This window comes from Meles meles, chromosome 7, assembly GCF_922984935.1.
Source record: "Meles meles chromosome 7, mMelMel3.1 paternal haplotype, whole genome shotgun sequence".
NCBI lineage: Eukaryota > Metazoa > Chordata > Mammalia > Carnivora > Mustelidae > Meles > Meles meles.
In genome coordinates, this window is record NC_060072.1 from 145,498,034 (window position 1) to 145,516,487 (window position 18,454).

Consider the following 18,454-nt stretch of genomic DNA (forward strand, 5'->3'; position numbering starts at 1 on the left):
GCGCAGAGGCCGGTGGGGGGGGAGGATACTCTTGGAGAGAAACAGACGCAGCTGCGACTCCTACCTCCTCCACTTACGTGCTTATCTAACTTGGGGCAAGTCATCGCAACTTCTCTGAGCCCAAGAGCCCAAACCCTTATCCGTAAAACAGAGATAACCAACCAAGCTTCCAGAAGGGCGTCAGGACTTAGCACCATGCCAGGTACTGAACGAATCCTTGCTGTCGTTTGTAGCAGGATATTTAGGCAGAAAAGAAACAGGAAGGAATCCCAGGTAGAAAAGAGTAGGAGCAAAGGCATAAGGATAACCGGGTGCTTTGGGAGACTGCAAGTGCAATGAGCTGACTGAGGCAGAACTACAGCTGGCATTATGTAGGAATGTAGGTTGGAACCCTGTGCTGGGAGAGCCTCCCAGGCTTTACGTGACCAAAATCAGGGAGCCACGGAAACATGGCCCGCCCCTCCATGAGCGATCCGTGCCTGAGCATCTACAATAGTAAACGACCCGCTGGGTCAATCCTGCTGGCGTGATCCCACAAACGAATGCCTGAGAACTATCTGTCCGACCAGGAACTCCATGTGGATGCTCCCTGGAGTGGCAACAAACAAACAAAAAACCAAGCATTCCTTAACTGCTTTTAAAATTATTTACTTGGGGCGCCTGGGTGGCTCAGTCGGTTAAGTATCTGCCGCCTTCCACCCAGGTCATGATCCCGGGTCCAGGGATCCAGTCCCACATCGGACTCCCTGCTCAGCAGGGAGCCTGGTTTCCCTCTGCCTGCTGCTCCCCTGCTTGTGCGCGCGCGCTCTCTCTCTCTCTCTCTCTCTCTCTGACAAATAAATAAAAATAAAATCTTAAAAAAATAAAATTATTTAACTGCAGGAGCTGGACAATAGAGGAAGATAAAGAAATTCTGGCAGGCAGCAGGGAAAAGGAACGCAGGGATGAGAGGCATGAACCGGACGCTCCAGTCCAGGAACGGTGAGCTCCCTTACCTGCGAACGCCATAATCTTTACCACCTGGAGAGGTTCCATCTTGTGGCTCAGAATCAGCTGTTGTTCATGTGTAAGCTGGATGCTTTTCTTGCTACAATCATTATAGAAGAGAAATCAGAAAAACAAAGGAATTCCAAAGACCAGGTGATGGACTGTCACAAAGCAAACAGGCAGACTGGAGGAAATTAACCCAACGAAAGGCCTCGCCTTGGGGTGATAAACATGTTCCAAAGCTAGTTTATGATGTTGGTTGCCCACTCAATAAATGTACCGAAAATCACTGGGCTGTACAATTAAAATGGGTGAATTTTATGTCACCTCAGTGAAACTGTTAAGACAAAACACCCCTCCTCTGTAAGTATAAGGAGGAACCAAGAATAGAAGACAAAAGACAAACACACATGCAAACCCCTATACACATACCCTGGCCAAACCGATGGTTCCTCTTTAACTTCTTGGGCCTGAGGACAGGAATTCTCCTGAAGATACAGGCAATAGAAAATGTTGTAGTGAATCCTAATAGGGAAAAAGCAGATTTAGAGATTTTCAAATTGAGTCACAATCTCTATCCTGTTTTCTCTGATGTATTTGGACTCCTTACCATTTCTAAGAAGAAAATAGCTACCACCATTTTATAGGGGAAGAAGAAAAAAAGAAAGAAAGAAAAGATGTTAAATACACCTAGAGCTGACCAAAGCCCTCTCGGAAAGCCCAGCTCTGGGACGGTGCCTGGCTCCAGTGTGTAATGGCGAAGGAGAGAGACCAAGACATGCTGTCTGGCGACCAAAGCACTAGCTGTAACCCTAAGAGACAATCACAAAAGCAGCAAGCCCGGCTGAAAACAAACGCAAATTCTACTCGGAGCAGCGATTCTTGTTCGACATCACCTTAATGTCGTGGTGTCTTTCTCAGACTCCTTTGCTTTGCTCCCTGCTTCCTGTAAGGTGATAACTGGAGTAGAAGCACAAAGAACATTCTTTCTTTAAAGGTCCCAAAGGAAGGGTGTTACACAGAGAGCAAGACGTGATGACCAAGGACTGGAAACAGAATGGCCTCCAAGCCACCGAGAGGGGCCCATGGCGACACAAGGCACTCAGCAGAGGCCCCGGAAATGGGCAAACAGCCCACTACAAGCCACTTCGAAGCTCTCTGTGTTCACCCTGACCCCAAACTCTTCCCCCCCATCACCAACCGCCCACAGCGCACCGCTTCCCATCCCCAGAGGGAAAGTGATCTCTGAGCACCATCAGATACTTTTAATGACTCAACACTTCTGTCTCTGGTCATATTACCTCCCAGGTAAAGCAGGACGAAGCACATCAACACAACAAAACCCAACAGATTGTGCCCTCCCCTCCACCTCTCTGAGTGGAGAGAACCTGCGGGTTCGGAATCTGCAGGTAAGAACGTTATTCACCATGTGTGTATCTGTCTTGTCCCAATTAATCCTAAATCTCCTTGTCCTGTGCCTCAATGCCACGGTAGGGATACAACGTAACTGGCATTTAATAAACTGAAACGTAACTCAGAAACACAGCAAATAACTCTGCCATTTCTGGAGCATGCGTGTTCCATCCTTGAACTCCAACAAGGATGACTGGGCCACAGCTCACGGGGTGCCCCCGGCCATGCATCCCCCCCAGGGCTCATGGATTCCAGAGAAAGGAAATCCTCCCTGGGACGTCCGCTTCCCCAGGACCGGCTGCAGGAGCACACCGCCTATCTCCAGCCGGGGGATTAGGGCACCCTACAGCTGCCCTCCGCAGCCTGGATCTCATGCTGACTTCTCCCCATGGTCCACGTCAGCTTTCCTCGTCTGGCCGCGGCCGGCCTCACGGATCTGTGGATCGTCTCCCTCTTCTTCACCAGTCTTGCCACACCAGACCGCTTTTCTTCCTTGGATATATTAAATTCATTCCCGTCTTTGGGCCCTGAAACTATCTACTCCTTCTGCTAAAATGCTCTCCCCTCAAATCTTAAAATGTCATTTTATTTATCTTTTTAAGATTTTATTTGAGAGAGAAAGAGAGCGACAGACAGCACAAGTGAGCACGAGCGAGGAGAAGAAGGAGAAGCCGAGCAGGGAGCCCGACGTGGGAGCACGACCTGAGCTGAAGGCAGACGCTTAACCGACTGAGCCACCCAGTTGCCCCTTCCTCCCCCAGTCTAACACAGTGCCCCTTACCTCCCTTGCCCACTTCCCCCTTCTTTCTCTCTGAACCGCTTGTCACTCACTACAAGGTTCTTGTTCGGCGTGCTCACTTACGCAGTCCCTGTCTGCTCTCTCTGGAACACAGTGCACGAGGCCTGGACCAGCGGCTGACACGCAGCCTCAGATCTGCTGAGCCTCCGCCAGCTGCCCTGTGCACACGCGCTGGCGTGTGAAACCACGACGGTCACTCTGAGCGAACCGCCTCTGTCCTAGAGACGGTAAGGTGGGCGAGACTTGGCCACAGTGCTTAGCTCCCGCCCCAAAACAGAAATGGGGGAACCAAATCTTAATGCTTCCCTAGGAAAATGAGGCCACACAGAAAGGCAGAAGGCTCCTTTTAGCGAGGGGACTTCACGTCAGGCTTCAACAGCCTTGGACGTCCACCGGCCTCAACGCTATGTCCCAGCGAGGTGGCACTTCGTATCCGCAGAGCAGGTCCGATCCTCCCAGCACCTGCCTTTTACCGCTGTGCACTTGGGGCGCGGGCCCTGTGAGCCCTACGGCCTGCCTGGGGCTAGAGCTGGGCAGCACAGCCAGCGCGGCCGTTCCCTCGCCTGGGCCTGGGCAGTTCCTCCCCCTGCTTTACCGGTTGCTGATGTTGATCCCCTTCTCCCTCATGGCGTAGAGGAGCACGGCCAGGCAGTACAGCGTCTCCGTGATGTCCGGCACCGTCACGGTGGAGCTGGGTCTCCGGAGGCAGAAGAGCAGCTGCTGGATGTCGTTCACGCTGCTGGACAGCAGGACGATGGCCGCCACCAGCGCCCACACATTGACACCCTGTGGAGGGCGGCGGACCGGAGAGGGGAGAAAAGACCCAGAACACGATTAATAAAACCCCATCAGACGACCAGCAAAGAGAGCCAAGGCTCGGACAGCCTGGGCCAAGTGCCAACTGCCCACGTGACATTCAGAAAAGTCAGCCTTTCCCTTCACCCTGGATTCCTTTCTTTCATCACTTCTGGATTTGAGTCCTTAGTTTTCTTCAGTTAAAAAACACTAACGAAGGATCTAACACAGCACCCTGCCTAGTGAGGAAACAGCCAGCTCCTAGCGTTCCTCTCCGGGTCGGGCTAAGCTCTCCTGTCCACAGCGACTTGACAGGGTTCGAGAAGCTCACTGGGCAACTGTGTGGGCCCGGGAGGCCAACGGCGGGGCAACGCAAAAGACGACAGTGGTCTTTCAGGGACAAAACCAAGACTGACAATTCCCTGGCATTAAGACGTTAATCTACTACTTACTTCATGTTATTATTATTTAAGTTAATTAATATTTTAATTAACATGAATTCGCTGTTTTAACTAACATTACATAAGTGACTGAAAATGTCTTATTATGGGTCTCTGCTTAGTATACTCCGTTTAGTGGTATCTAAGATGTTCAGGAACACAGAAATAGTCCAATACTGGAAAAGTATCTTTCTCACTCTGCACTTTACTACAAGCATCCCGGTTATAATTTCAGGGTCCCCTCACTCCAACCATCCTGTGAAAGAAATGACAGCCCACCACCACCAGCGATCACGTCACTAAAGGCAGAAAGAGGAAAACACACGGCTGGATCGCCAGTTTTCTGCAGGCTGCAGACGGGCTGAGGGTGTACGGAGCTTCCAAGATGAAATGGAAGAATCCCTGATCTAGATAAGGAGCCACAAGATCCAGTCAGGTACAACTGACGAGTCACTGAACCTTACCTCTGAAGCTAATATCACACCGTTTGTTAATTAACTGAATCTAAATAAAATACAATTTAATTTAAAATAAATAAATATTTTAAAGAATAAAAGGCCATCTGTCATACTGACACCCAAAGATACGGAAATGGTGAGCATTTCAGCGTCTTTTCATCTTATTATATATAAGCAGCATATTTTGTAAAAAAAAAAAAAAAAAAAAAAAAAAAGAGGCTGAGTCAGGAAACTGAAGACTATTTCTAGCTTCCCACTGACTCATGAGTGTCTGTAGGAGAACCTTCATTTCTCTGATTCTTTCAAATAACCCACTTACTGACAGTGGAATGGGCTTCCATATAAAGAAATCCTTATTAATCAAAGCTTTTAGAGGCCAGACAAACATCCTCTGTTGAAGATTCCTCCACAGAATGGGAAATTGGATTAAGTGCTTTTTAAAATCCCTTCCACACTGAAGTATCTGTAACAACATGGCCTGTTATTTCCATAATGGGACCAATGACGAGATTAAGGCTTCAAAGCAGAGATTAAAGGAAGATTTTGAGGGGCGCCTGGTGGCACAGTGAGTTAAGCATCCAGACTCTTGATTTTGGCTCAGGTCACCACTTCAGGAGGGTGAGATCGAGGCTGGCGTCCAGCTCTCTGCTGGGCATGGAGCCTGGTTAAGATTCTCTCCCTCGGCCCCCGCAACTCCCTCTCCTCAAAAAAAAAAAAAAAAAGGAAAGAATTTGAAAATAGATCTAAAATGACCTTCAGCCAGACTTCATCTCCACTAGGCTTTCTGGAAGAGAAAGGGGGTGGTGTTGGCCTGCGTCACTCACCGTGGCAGCCACGTACAGATCCGGGAGGTGCTGACGCACGCAGGCCTCTGCCTCAGGAAGGAGGAGGTGATCCCTCAGACTCCACAAGGCCCGTCCAGGGTCCACACTGGGGGAGCATTTACTGGTGGCCGCATAGCTGTACGACAGTCACAGCAGAGTCCGTGAGAAAGCTGACCCTGAGTGCTAAGAGGCGGGAAAGGACTGGAGACTCCGTCTTCCTCCCCGGAGAAAAGCCACTCACCGAATGAGGTTCAGCACACACAAGTCGGACTCCTTCTCTATCCCGTAGCTCAGCAGGATGCCGTCGACTTTGCTCACAGCTTGCTCCTCATTCATCAGGTAGCGATGATACAGCTTTTTCCAAGGAATGAACTGAAGAGGTTTTAAAAAAAATCCAGAATAACATGCAGGCAGTGGCTGCGAGGGCGGATTAAGCCACTACGTATGGACGACCTTCTGACACTTGAAACGCACGTACAGCTCACAATTCAAAAGCTGGGCAAGGAGGGTAGAAACATTACACACGTTTTGGCTGGAAATGAGGAGAACTGGGTCTTGGTTTTGGCTCCGACACTAACTTGACACAGAATCTGGGAAAAACGAGTGCGATTTCCCTGGCCAGGCCACTGACAGCTCGGAGGTCCAATGAAGATCAAATAGTAGGAGAACCGTGGCTGGGGGCACCTGGGGGGTTCAGTCGGTTAATTGTCTGCCTTCGGCTCAGATCATGATCTTGGGGTCCTGGGATTAGGCCCCACGTCAGGCTCCCTGCTCAGCAGGGAGTCTGCTTCTCCCTCTCCTTCTGCCCCTCCCCCCAGTTCATGCTCTCTTCTCTCTCTCAAATAAATAAATAAAATCAAAATCTTTTTTAAAAATTACAAAAAAAAACCACCCGTGGCTATGATAGTATCAGACAAAAAAAAGGCTCCACGTCAATAAGTATTCCAAGAGAAAGGAGATTATATAATAATAAACGGGTCAAAGCACCAAGAAGGTCTAATAATCCTAAGTATAAATATACCAAGTATCAGAGCTCCTCAATGAAGGAAGCAGACAGCAACATGAAGTTCCAGGAGATTTCACTGCTCCACTTTCAAGAAAGAACAGAGCCATCAGCCAGAGGATCGATAAGGAAGCAGAGGGTATAAACAACAGTGGACCAACGGGACCTAAGAGACAGATCTGGAACATTTCACCCCACAGCAGCAGCATACACAGCCTTCTCCAGTAAACGTGAACACCCTCCAGGACAGATGACGCGCTAGGCCACAAAAACAAGATGAAATCAGAGGGAGACAAACCGTAAGAGACTCCTGACTCTGGGAAACAAACTGAGGGCTGCTGGAGGGGACGTCGTTGGGGAGATGGGATAACTGGGTGATGGGCATGTGATGGAGTGAGCACTGGCTAGTACATAAGACTGATGAGTCACTGACCTCCACCTCTGGAACCAGTAATGCATCATAAGTTAATTGAATTTAAGTAAAATTTTTTTAAAAGAAAAAAACAAATATTAAGACATTAAAATTATAGGGGCACCTGGGTGGCTCAGTGGGTTAAGCTGCTGCCTTCAGCTCAGGTCATGATCCCAGGGTCCTGGGATCGAGCCCCACATCAGGCTCTCTGCTCAGCAGGGAGCCTCCTTTCCTTCCTCTCTCTGTCTGCCTCTCTGCCTACTTGTGATCTCCGTCTGTCAAATAAATAAATAAAATCTTTAAAAAAAAAAGATTAAAATTATAGAAAGTATCCTTTTTGATCACTATCCCACAAGTATGTGGAAATTAAACAACGCTCTTAAAACAACCAACGGGTCAAAAAAGAAATCATAAGAAATTAGAAAAGACCACGAGACAAATGAAAACAAAAAACACAGCATACCAAAACTTAATGGGATGAAGTGAAAGCCATGCTCAGAGAGAAGTTTATAGTTGTAAACACCTATATTAAAGAAGAAGAAAGACAGCAAATCAACAACCTAACTTTATAGCTACAGGGACTAGAAAAAAAGCTAGCAGAAGGAAAGAAATAATAACAACCAGAGCAGAGATAAATGAAATCAAGAAGAGAAAAGCAGAGAAAAAAAAAAAAAAAAAATCAATGAAACTAAGAGTTGGTTTTCTTAAAAGATCAACAAAATTGACAACCCCTTTGGTAGACTAAGAAAAAAAGTGGAGATTCAAATAACTGAAATCAGAAATGAAAGGTGGGACATTACAACTGATATCAGAAATAAAAGAACAAAGGGGCGCCTGGGTGGCTCAGTGGGTTAAGCCTCTGCCTTCGGCTCAGGTCATGATCTCAGGGTCCTGAGATCGAGTCCCGTATCGGGCTCTCTGCTCGGCAGGGAGCCTGCTTCTTCCTCTCTCTCTATGCCTGCCTCTCTACCTACTTGTGATCTCTGTCAAATAAATAAATAAAAAATTTAAAAAAAGAAATTAAAGGACATGAACCAACTGGACAACCTAGAAGAAAAGACAACCTACTGAGGCTGACTCATGAAGAAACAGAAAATCTGAACACACCAATAAGTGACTTGAGTTGGTAACCAAAGACCTCCCAACCAAGGAAAGTCCCAGGACCAGACGGCTTCACTGGAGAATTCCACTGAGCATTAATTCCTTCAGAAGAACAATATCATTCCTTCTTAAACACTCCCAAAAAACTGAAGAGGATGGAGGAACTCCAAACTTGTTCGAGGAAGCCAGCATAACCAAAGTCAGAGAAAGATACTACGAGCAATGAAAGGGAAATGAGAGCTACAACAGATTACCGGAAATACGTACATCGCATCCTTGTTAAGCGACGATGAAAAACAGCCTCAGTCTAACATTTCAGGAGGTAAATATGAGCTGGAAAATCCTGCCCCAGATCTTTTCAAGCAGAATGGAGAAAACTCACTATCCCCATCTGTGACTACTCAGGTCGCACGGGATGTATCTCAGTTCGGTGGGTAGAAATACTATGACACAAAACAGAGGTCAAACCCAAAGGCAGAAAGGCAGTTCTCAGAAAGTACAAAACAAGACCTCAAGCAAAGAATGAAGCAAGAGTGATATGAAATTTCATCCCAAACCCTTCATTTTTATAAGAAAAATGTATTAAGTCTTCATAAGTCTACCTTGCACTCCATCCCTAAACTTTTTTAAAAAGATTTTATTTATTTGAGACAAGAGAGCATGTAAGAGAGGAGTAGAGGGGGAAGGAGAAGGAGAGAGAATCCCAAGAAGACTCTGTGCTGAGTGCGGAGCACAATGTGTGGCTAGATCCCATGACTTCAAAACAATCTGAGCCAGAACCAGGAGTCTTAGACACCCAACCAACCAAGCCACCCAGGTGCCCCTCCATCCCTAAATTTCTAAACTTCGCCATATCTGAAGGGAGAGTTCATCTTCATTTCTAGGGTTTATCCCCAATGGCTAGTATAAGGGATATCGTAAGCCAAGCAGAACGTGTTCCCAGCCCGTGGGTTTACCCTTGAGCCCGCAGCTGGGAGGGAAGACGTGTAATCGAAGACCAACAGAAGGGCAGGGTGTCAGAGCAGTGAGGGAATGGACTCAGCACCAGAAAGTCTTTCTCTCTCTCTCTCTCTTTTTTTGAACATCTTGTTTATTTAATGGACAGAGGGAAAGAAACAGTGAGAGAAGGAACACAAGCAAGGAGTGGGAGAAGGAGCAGTGCTAAGCAAGGAGCCCAATGCAGGGCTCAATCCCAGGACCCTAGGATCATAACCTGAGCCAAAGGCAGATGCTTAATGACTGGGCCACCCAGGTGCCCCAGGAAGTCTCTTCCAAGAGCATGGGCTGCCCACGTATCAACGGCAAGAGGGACACCTAGGGTGATTCCATGCAAGACTCATTTATGAATCACCTACTGTATATAAAAGATCATGAGGCACAATGGAGAACTCGAAAACAAATAGGACCAGCAGCCTTCTGTCCATGAGCCAGTAATTTAAAAGGAGAAGGAAGGTGGGCACCTGGATGGCTCCGTCAGTTAAGCGTCTAGCTCTTGGTTTCAGCTCAGGTCATGCTCTCAAGGCCATGAGATCAAGATCCTGCTTGAGATTCTTTCCCCTTCCCTCTCCTTCCCACTCTCCTCCCCCTGCTGGCACACACTCTTGTCTCCCTTTCTCTCTCTCAAATAAATAAAACCTTTAAAAGGAGGCAGAAGGTTCTCCAAACTAATACAGAATGGGATAAGCTTCAAACAGAGGTAGAAATTGCTACAAAAGCACAAGGAAGAGAAAGGGAGAAATTTCTATTCCACTTCCCTAGGAACAGAGTGAAGCCTTAAAGACATGAGACGTCAAGAGAGAGATGAGGGGCCCTTTACATGTGGCACGGCGGGGAGGAGGCTGGACCAGCCTACAGAGGGCAAGGGGTATGCGGCCTACGGTCGGGACACAGAGAATCCCTTGTGGCGGACAGAATACAGGGATATGCTGGGGAGTGGGCAGTGAGGCTCTCGGCAAATCCTCGGGCAAACACGGAAAGCCGTAAGGGGCTCCAGGGAGCTCGGGTATTATTCCAGAGGCCAACAGAAACTACCATTTCTGGAGGAACGTTAAGGTCTGTTGGGAGCGAAGCTAAGCTGCGTGCTTTCCGAGAAAGCACCACGGAGCCACGAGCGGTCTACGTACCAGTGGGTCACTGATGATATCCCTCCAAAGGTGGCACACGAGACTCACGTTCCAGTAGAGATCTTCCACGGGGAGGAAGGCGAAGACATGCCGGAGGACCTCATTGGGCAGGCTCCAAATGTGGCTCTGGGGTTCCTGGCCAGGCAAGGTCCCCAGAAGCCCATAGTAGGAGTCAGGAATGGGATCAGGCCCGATGTCCTCCACTTCCTGGCTGGGCTCTCCGGACTCTGTGGAGCGCCACAACAGAGAGTCCTCGGTTTCTTGCCTGGCTTCCCTGGGTCTTGCGCCCGATGGGGACAAACGATGCCGTGGAGTCTTTCTAGAAACCCCATCCCACTGACTGGTCCCTGTAGCTTGATTCCTGTCGTCCTCAAAGGACCAAGACCGCTTCCTTGCAGGCAGAGCAGCCCCTGACGTGCCCAGTCTTGCTTCTCCATCACCCTCCTGAGGCAGGGCACAGTTGCTCTCTGCAGCAAAGATCATGTCCCCCTCCGAGTCCTTAGAGGTGTCCTGGCCCACAGAACTGCTTTTGGCCATGTCATTGATGCACCGCTGCCGGGCGGATGGGAAGAACTCAGTGTTGTACCCTTGACATCCTTGACCTGCATGGAGAACCCAAACACATGAACAAAATGGGAAGGACCACGGAGCCACCGCTGATCCACAGGAGGGACACTGATTTTAATTACGTCCATTAATAGAAAACAGAGACAAGGACATAGCCACCAGTCAACTAATTTTATATTATGTATTTTAATCCAAAAAGTATTTCTATTTGGCTCTTTCACATACTCAGACACACGCATGGAAGAGACAGACACCAGTCTCCAGATGGTCTGAGGAGCACGGTCTACTTTGCAGTATGTACAAACTGAACACCCGAATGGACAGACAGAAGGTCAACAACTCCTCACACAGACACACCCACTTACGAGAACTCACTTCTCCTGCCTTACTCGTACAACACAAAATCTTAGTTTGCTGAAGGAGACAAGAAAATGCTTCAGGTTCTCAGGATTCAGGAAAACCTACTCTTTGCCTCACTTAAAACCCTTGTGATTTATTTTTATCTCCTCCTGTGAAGCTGATACAGTCACTGATTTTAAAATGAAGAAGGGAGTCAGAATTCTCGTCATATGATGCAGGTGGTACCTAACCCGCCCACACATTCCTTCAATGGGCCTTCATTCGGCCCCCCGGGATTGTGAGACAAACTGAAAGTGAAACGGCCTGTACGGTCCCTGATCTCAGACTTCCAGGCACTTAAGGGAGTTCAAGTGGTGATTTCACACATCACCACCGTATTCTTACGCCGTATTGTACAATGCCAGTCAAGTGTTTAAGCGCCTTATCGATATATAACAAAGGACACGGTTCCTGCCCGAAGTGGCTGCAGCTGGAATTCTTGTGAAAAACAAGAGAGCAGAACAAGACTAGGATTAGCCTCTAACAGAATTCATAGGATTTAGTATTTTCTCTCTGTTAGAGGAAAAAACTGTAACTGGTTCTGGGGCGATCTGATGGAAACCCAGGGCTTGAAGGCGAGAGGCCGGGTGAGATCCCGATACTCTCTAACTGTGGCACTCAATGGCACGGACACCCACGGAGCCTGCGCGTGCTCCGGGCCGGGACTCCACACGGAAACGTACACACGCTGACCAAGTCTTCGTCAATGAACTCACGACACAGAGAAGCTGCCTTCTACACACAGAACAAACAAAATACCACCACTGAGTTTAAAACTGCCTCATACATGGGGTACAGTAGTTCCAAAAAGTGACAAACACGTATTACGGTAGTTACAGATGACTATGTAAGATCTGAGTTGGATCCTGAAATTAAACATATCAAAGAGAACTAAGGCAATCAGGACTCCCCTGATGCGTATTACTAACAAAAGGAGGAATTCCTTTGGCACCTAAATGGGTAATAAGAAAAACCGAAGTCCCAGAAGTAGAATTTGCATGTAATTAATAATAAATACCACGTGACAGCAAGTCCAAGCTTGCGTCCCTAACGGTAACAGGGAAACTTTTCATGGCAGGTGCCTGAGTGATGGGTCAGAAAATGGAACTCAACGATATTAACTTGACGCTGTATGTTCCAGCTGATTCGGAAGAAGGAACACCTGAAGGCAAGGGGAAGGGCTCCTGCAGCAGCTGGGCACGAGGCAACAAAGGGCACAGTCCACCGTGAAAGCACGGCAGCGGGGCATTCTGGAGAAAACTAATGGCACGGAAAACTAATGCGCTCAGTGACAGACCACTGGAGTAGGGACAGCACACAACTCTAGGGAGGAGGGCCATGACGCTGGTGCATGTCTCCCACCGCACTGTGGTAAAGTGAGCCAATGCAACTCGTTCTGCCACGTTTCCCTGCGGCTTTGGCCAACCGCTGTCAGGGGATGCCATTTTCACGGAAACTCACACATATTGAAAAACGTGTCCAACTATGGCAAGAGGACTGAAAATCACAGCAACAATATTTACAAATACCAGGAGAGAGTCAAAGGTCACACACACTACAGATTCAGAAATGCAAGGTATTTTTGGAAGACATACCCCTAGTCCCTCTTTTTGTTCTGGGTCTAGGATAGAGACCATGGTTCGGGTCTCTGTTGGTCCATCTTTGACAGAAGGGCTGGGTCACAGCCAAGTGACTCCGAGCCAAATGTTGGCAGTCGATGGCTGTAAGGTGCTTCCGCTTAAACCGTCTCACTGTTTGGTACCAACGGGCAGAAGAAATGGGACACTCGTTAGTCATCACCAACTCTCCAAGTGAGCAAACAGCTTATACTTAATTTTCAGGACTCTAGTGACTGTGGACCTCCCCAACCAGCTCTTTCCTTCTTCCTTAAACTCCTACCCACTTTTAGTCATTTCCTAGTTTCTTAGCATTTCCTCCTTAGAATTTAAAAACCCTAAAATAAGATCCTAAAATGATTCTTTTTATTAAACCTCTTGGAAGCCCTGATCATGAACTGTTTATTCAGAAAGAGGTTACCACTAATGCGTAAGCTGGGATCCAAGATCTTTTCTCTGACTTTATCCAGGCCATTTATGTTCCCACAATAACCGTTAAGTATTTTAGGGTTGGCTTAGCTTTGCAAAAATAAACTCATTCATCGTCCCCGGTATATACTAGCTTCTCCAGGTCTCAGAAGCACAACGCAGTGACTAATAAACAGTCCCTATAAAATCCCAGAGGGCCCCCCCCCTTTTACGCGTCTCAGCCCCTAGGGCATCTCTGTACTGGCACTGATATAAGGGGACAGGACTGATGTCCCCAAGTGGAAGAGAATCAAATCCACTCTCGAGGATCTTCGAGGGAAGGAATTTTCATACCCTCCCTTGGCAACGCATTAGAGCAGCAACTGTACCTAGAATTCGGTCTCAAGAGTACTGACATATATAGTTTTATATTCATCGTTTTCTATCAGGTAATTCCTTTTCATATTTAGCCAAGACTTCGTGTTTCTGTATCTGGGAACACATGTGCGATCTAGCTACCTCCTTATGGCATTAGACAGAGCGGTTACACTACATGTTCAACATTCTGAACAGGTACACTTCAAAAAGAAAGCAAAAGTAAAGAAAGGACAAGAAGAGCTATAACAGAATCAGAGTCATCCTTTACCGAGACGGTCAAGAAAGAATAAAATCCGTCCTGTCCGTACCACGTTTTCGCAAGTCCTAGAAACACTCGAGCCAATGCCAGTATCAGACGCCGCAATCTCACTCACCATTTCAGCACGAAAATGTCTAAAACCAAGTCATGGATGAGTATAACCAGCACGATTTACATTTTTTTTTTTTAAATCATGAATCCCCCTCGGCCCTTAGCGTCTTCAGAAACGCTCCTTCCAAATTTCAGCTCATTTTTTCATGGTTTAAACAGAAGTTGTAGAGAAAAAAAAGTCTTCATGAATATTTTAAGACCTTAAAACAATGATTCCTACATGCAAAAATAGTTGTACAAGCCCTCTAAAAGGATGCTAGAGATCTTCTACTACGTGAATTTAGAAACTAGAGGCAGAGACAGAACCGTGCGGGGCCAGAGCTGTTTCTACAAACACGGCCAGAGGGATCAAGGCAACAAGCGGAGCGAGAGGAAGGGGCCCTGGTGTGAGCCCTTGACCCATCACACGGCACCTGCTGGACCGACCAGCTCACTCACTTCTCCAAGACTCAGTGGCATTATAACGCTTAAATGAGAAAATACACCCAACACTCCCTGAACTATAGAACCCCACCCAAATACAGCCCTCTGCTCACTCTGCTTAACAAAGCTTAGATATGACTGGTTTACAGAAAACACTGAAATAATTTTCAAATTATAAAGATGCCACCTAATAGGAAGACATGAAGTACATCAGCAGTCCAATCACAGCCGCGTCTGTATTCCTGGGAACATCTTAAAAAAAAAAGGTAATATATCTTAATTACTTACTATGCACTGGAAATATCCCCTCCAGTGTAATGGTTTGATAACTGATTTTTCTGTCGCTGCTGAACACATTCCTTGATCCGAAAAATGAAGAGTCTTATTCACATTTAAAGAGGCAAAAAATGAGTGTGCACTCTGTCTGCATTATAAAAATAAAACGTATTTGAAATTCTCTACATTGAAAAAATAAGCTTAAACTCTATTCTCTTTTTATATAAAAGACACAACTTTACCACTTCTGCTTCAAACCCCTCATATTACAAAGTCAACAATGTAACTATTTTGCCTGAATAGGGCCCTGCGGTCGAACGGCAAGAAGTCATAAGGTAGAACTACGGTGACCCTTCCAAAATACCGACAAATGCCGGCCCCTGATTCGGGTGCTCCAAGTGCATGCAGTGCATCTTACAGGAGCAGCTGCAGAATTCCAACCAATAAACCCACCAGCACTGAAGATCCCAAATACGTGCCTGGTCTTTGCTTCTCTGGCTCTTCCAATATCCCCAACTATTTCAGAACTGGCAAACAGAACATCTAGAATTAGAACAGGAGATAGGAGCAAAAACTGCTAATAGGCACTATCTTATTTAAGGAAAGTGAAGGTCTAGAGAAGCCGGGGGCGGGGGGCCTCGGTGACTCGTCTGCCTTCGGCTCAGGTCGTGATCCCAGGCTCCTGAAATTGAGTCCCTCGTTGGGTTCCCTGCTCAGTGGGAAGCCTGCTTCTCCCTCTCCTGCTTCTCCCTCTCCCGCTCCCCCTGCTTATGCTTTCTCTATCAAATAAATGAATAAACTCTTTAAAAAAAATAAAGAAAGGTGAAGGTCTATTGCCAAACTGGCCTGGAGAGGAAAACCCATCGCAGATAAAAATCACAAAGGAATAAGATTAATATCAAACCACTCAAATTCATGCAATCCCAGGGCCTTGGGGCCAGCACAGACCTGCTTAGCTTACTGGGATGAGTCAGGTAACACAAGACGTCTAAAAGGCAATAGAGACATAGAACCAATAGGAACCCTGGGGTCAGGCAAGGTTTTAGATGCCCACGCAATCTATAATATACCCCTAAATTTGGCTTTGGCAACTGTTAAACAAGATGGTAGCTGCCAGCAGGTGTGTACAGAAGTACTTCTTCAGGGGCTCCTGGGTGGCTCAGTGGGTTAAAGCCTCTGCCTTTGGCTCAGGTCATGATCCCAGGGTCCTGGGATCGAGCCCCGCATCGGGCTCTCTGCTCCGCAGGGAGCCTGCTTCCTCCTCTCTCTCTGCTTGCCTCTCTGCCTAGTTGTGATTTCTCTCTGTCAAATAAATAAAATATTTAAAAAAAAAAAAAAAAAAAGAAGTACTTCTTCATAGAGATGCCACACACCCTAGAACTTTTTCTGTAAAAATTACCTAAGAATGGCTTCATCCCAGCCCATCCCAGCCCTCCGCAGCCAACCATCCATAACAGGCGATGCCATCATGCAAACGTGGGAGGCCCTGATAACGACAACCAACTGGATGGGAATGTCTTTTTTTTTTTTTTTTTAAAGATTTTATTTATTTATTTGACAGAGAGATCACAAGTAGACAGAGAGGCAGGCAGAGAGAGAGGAGGAAGCAGGCTCCCTGCGGAGCAGAGAGCCCGATGCGGGGCTCGATCCCAGGACCCTGAGATCATGACCTGAGCCGAAGGCAGCGGCTTAATCCACTGAGCCACCCAGGCGCCCCTGGGTGGGAATGTCTTAACCACACGCCCAGCAGTCCGCCAGCCAGCGCCCTCCAAGCAGATAAGGAACTATTCTGTCTTTTCTGACTGCACCCTGTGAACGCAGCGCGGTACTGGACGCACAGCACCTGCGGAGCCGACACTAAGAGGAGAAGGATGAGAAGAGAGCAGGGAGCGTGGTAAGGCTGGGCGGAACGGGACCCTAAGCTCCAGACTGCTAGGAATTTGCTGCAGAACTCCCTTCAGGGAACCTGGCAAGGGCAGACCACATGAGAGAGAACATCAAAAACACCCAAAAGGAATTATTTTTGGAAATGTAATTATATGGACAGGGTAGGCTCTTATTTACATATTTATTTTGCAAAATACATCCAATCTTGAATCTCTGTTGAGAAGATGCAATGTTTGCAGAAATCTGACAAAGGCACAGGAGCAGAAGAAAGGCGTAACAGGAGTGAGCCGAACACAGTACTCGGCTTCCAGAGAGTTCACGTAAATTCCCGCGGATGCCGGCATGCAGCCATCACGGAAGGAGCTAAGGTAAGAGCGGGAGGAGGAGAGGCCCCCAGGCTGAGCCATCTGGCTTCTGGGAATTGTCGCCTGAAGCGGTGTCCCCTCAGCCACCTGTGACTGCTGACCTGGGAGCCAGAGCTACCACTTTGATTGGATTTCCGTATCAAAAACTACTTTTCCGACTTCAGCGAGAGATCAGAAAAACTAGACTGCATTTTACCTGACTCTCAGACCTCTGAGAGATGAAGCGCTCCGTTCACTCAACCGGGAGCCAGAGCCCTGTGTCCGTCTGCCTCCGGAGTCACACAAATCACGCAACTGTGGTTCGACTCGTCCTCCGCTCAGCAGGTGTATTCAACACTTAAAGCCTTGATTCCCTTATCATCAAAGGTGGTGACGACCATAACCCACCACACTGAATTCACAGGACTGCTGAGGCTCAAATGAGACGATACAGATGCAAATACTTGGTGACATCCATATCGAGACTGACAGAACCAACGGGCTACGGTGTCACAACGACACGTCCACCCCACCAGGCTCGGTGTCTCCTTGAAGGCCCATGAGTTTTATCTTACCAGCATGAATGTTCTGCTGAAATTAAAAAAAAAATAGTACAGCAAAATGCTAACCACCCTTCTACTCTTACGAACGTACTTTTAAACCAACAGTTCAATGTAATGTCATCAAAAGAAAGATGCTCAAATGCGACGTCCTCCTCCCCAGTCACCCAGACCGCACAGCATCCGTCCCTCCCCTAGATGCCAAGTGCACGGAGTCCCACGGGGCACGTCTGTCACCGCTGGAAGCTGCTCGGGATCCCTTCGGGAGCAAAGGGGAAGCGGGCTCCGTGGTCAGCGTGCGGTGAAAGATCAGGGTCCCTCGTGCGCTTTCTGAGCCGCGTGAGGCCCGGAGGTGGAAAGGTCCTCTGTACCCACGCGGGTGGTCTGTACCCTCTAAGAGACTGTCCCATGGTGACTAACAGAAATGTGTCATCCCCCTCCTGTGTCAGGACTGGAAAAAACTGAGGACACACGAAAGCCATTTGGTCAAGCAGAACTGTGCCCGTTACCACACTGCTTTTCCCGTTTCCTGCTTTCTCACAGCAGGACATCTCTGTGACCCCCCGCTCTGCTGGGCCCCCCTTCAAGAACCCAGAGCTCCGCAGCCCAGCAGAGCCTCGGGTTTCCGCCCTGTGCTGACTTCAAAGCGGTGATCGCCTGCAGTGATCATTACCTGTAACCATCATCGAGTCTTCCCCTCGATGAGCGGCCGATGACACACCGCTGTCCCATGTGGGCCCCGCCTCCAGGCCACCCCTGCCTTGCAGGCCCACGGGCCCAGGCCTCCCCTGAGCTACAGCTGTTCTCAACTGCTCCTGGACCAGAAGGCCCTAGAAGGCTGGCAATGTGTCTCACCACCTTATCCCCCAAA

General features: G+C 47.9%; 1 protein-coding gene across 2 annotated transcripts in view; it reads right to left on the reverse strand.

Annotated features, from left to right (window-relative positions):
* The window catches only part of FBH1 (F-box DNA helicase 1), a 48,514-nt gene that overhangs the window by 24,650 nt on the left and 5,410 nt on the right, over positions 1-18,454 (reverse strand). The window contains exons 2-8 of one of the 2 annotated variants that reach the window (XM_046011370.1): positions 12,917-13,072; positions 10,356-10,957; positions 5,958-6,088; positions 5,717-5,852; positions 3,795-3,985; positions 1,420-1,512; positions 996-1,087 (exon numbers count right to left, since the gene is read on the reverse strand). In XM_046011370.1, the coding sequence (XP_045867326.1) occupies positions 996-1,087; positions 1,420-1,512; positions 3,795-3,985; positions 5,717-5,852; positions 5,958-6,088; positions 10,356-10,957; positions 12,917-13,072 (1,401 nt within the window). The remainder of the gene's footprint in view (positions 1-995; positions 1,088-1,419; positions 1,513-3,794; positions 3,986-5,716; positions 5,853-5,957; positions 6,089-10,355; positions 10,958-12,916; positions 13,073-18,454) is intronic. The other variant, XM_046011371.1, reaches the window with a different exon arrangement.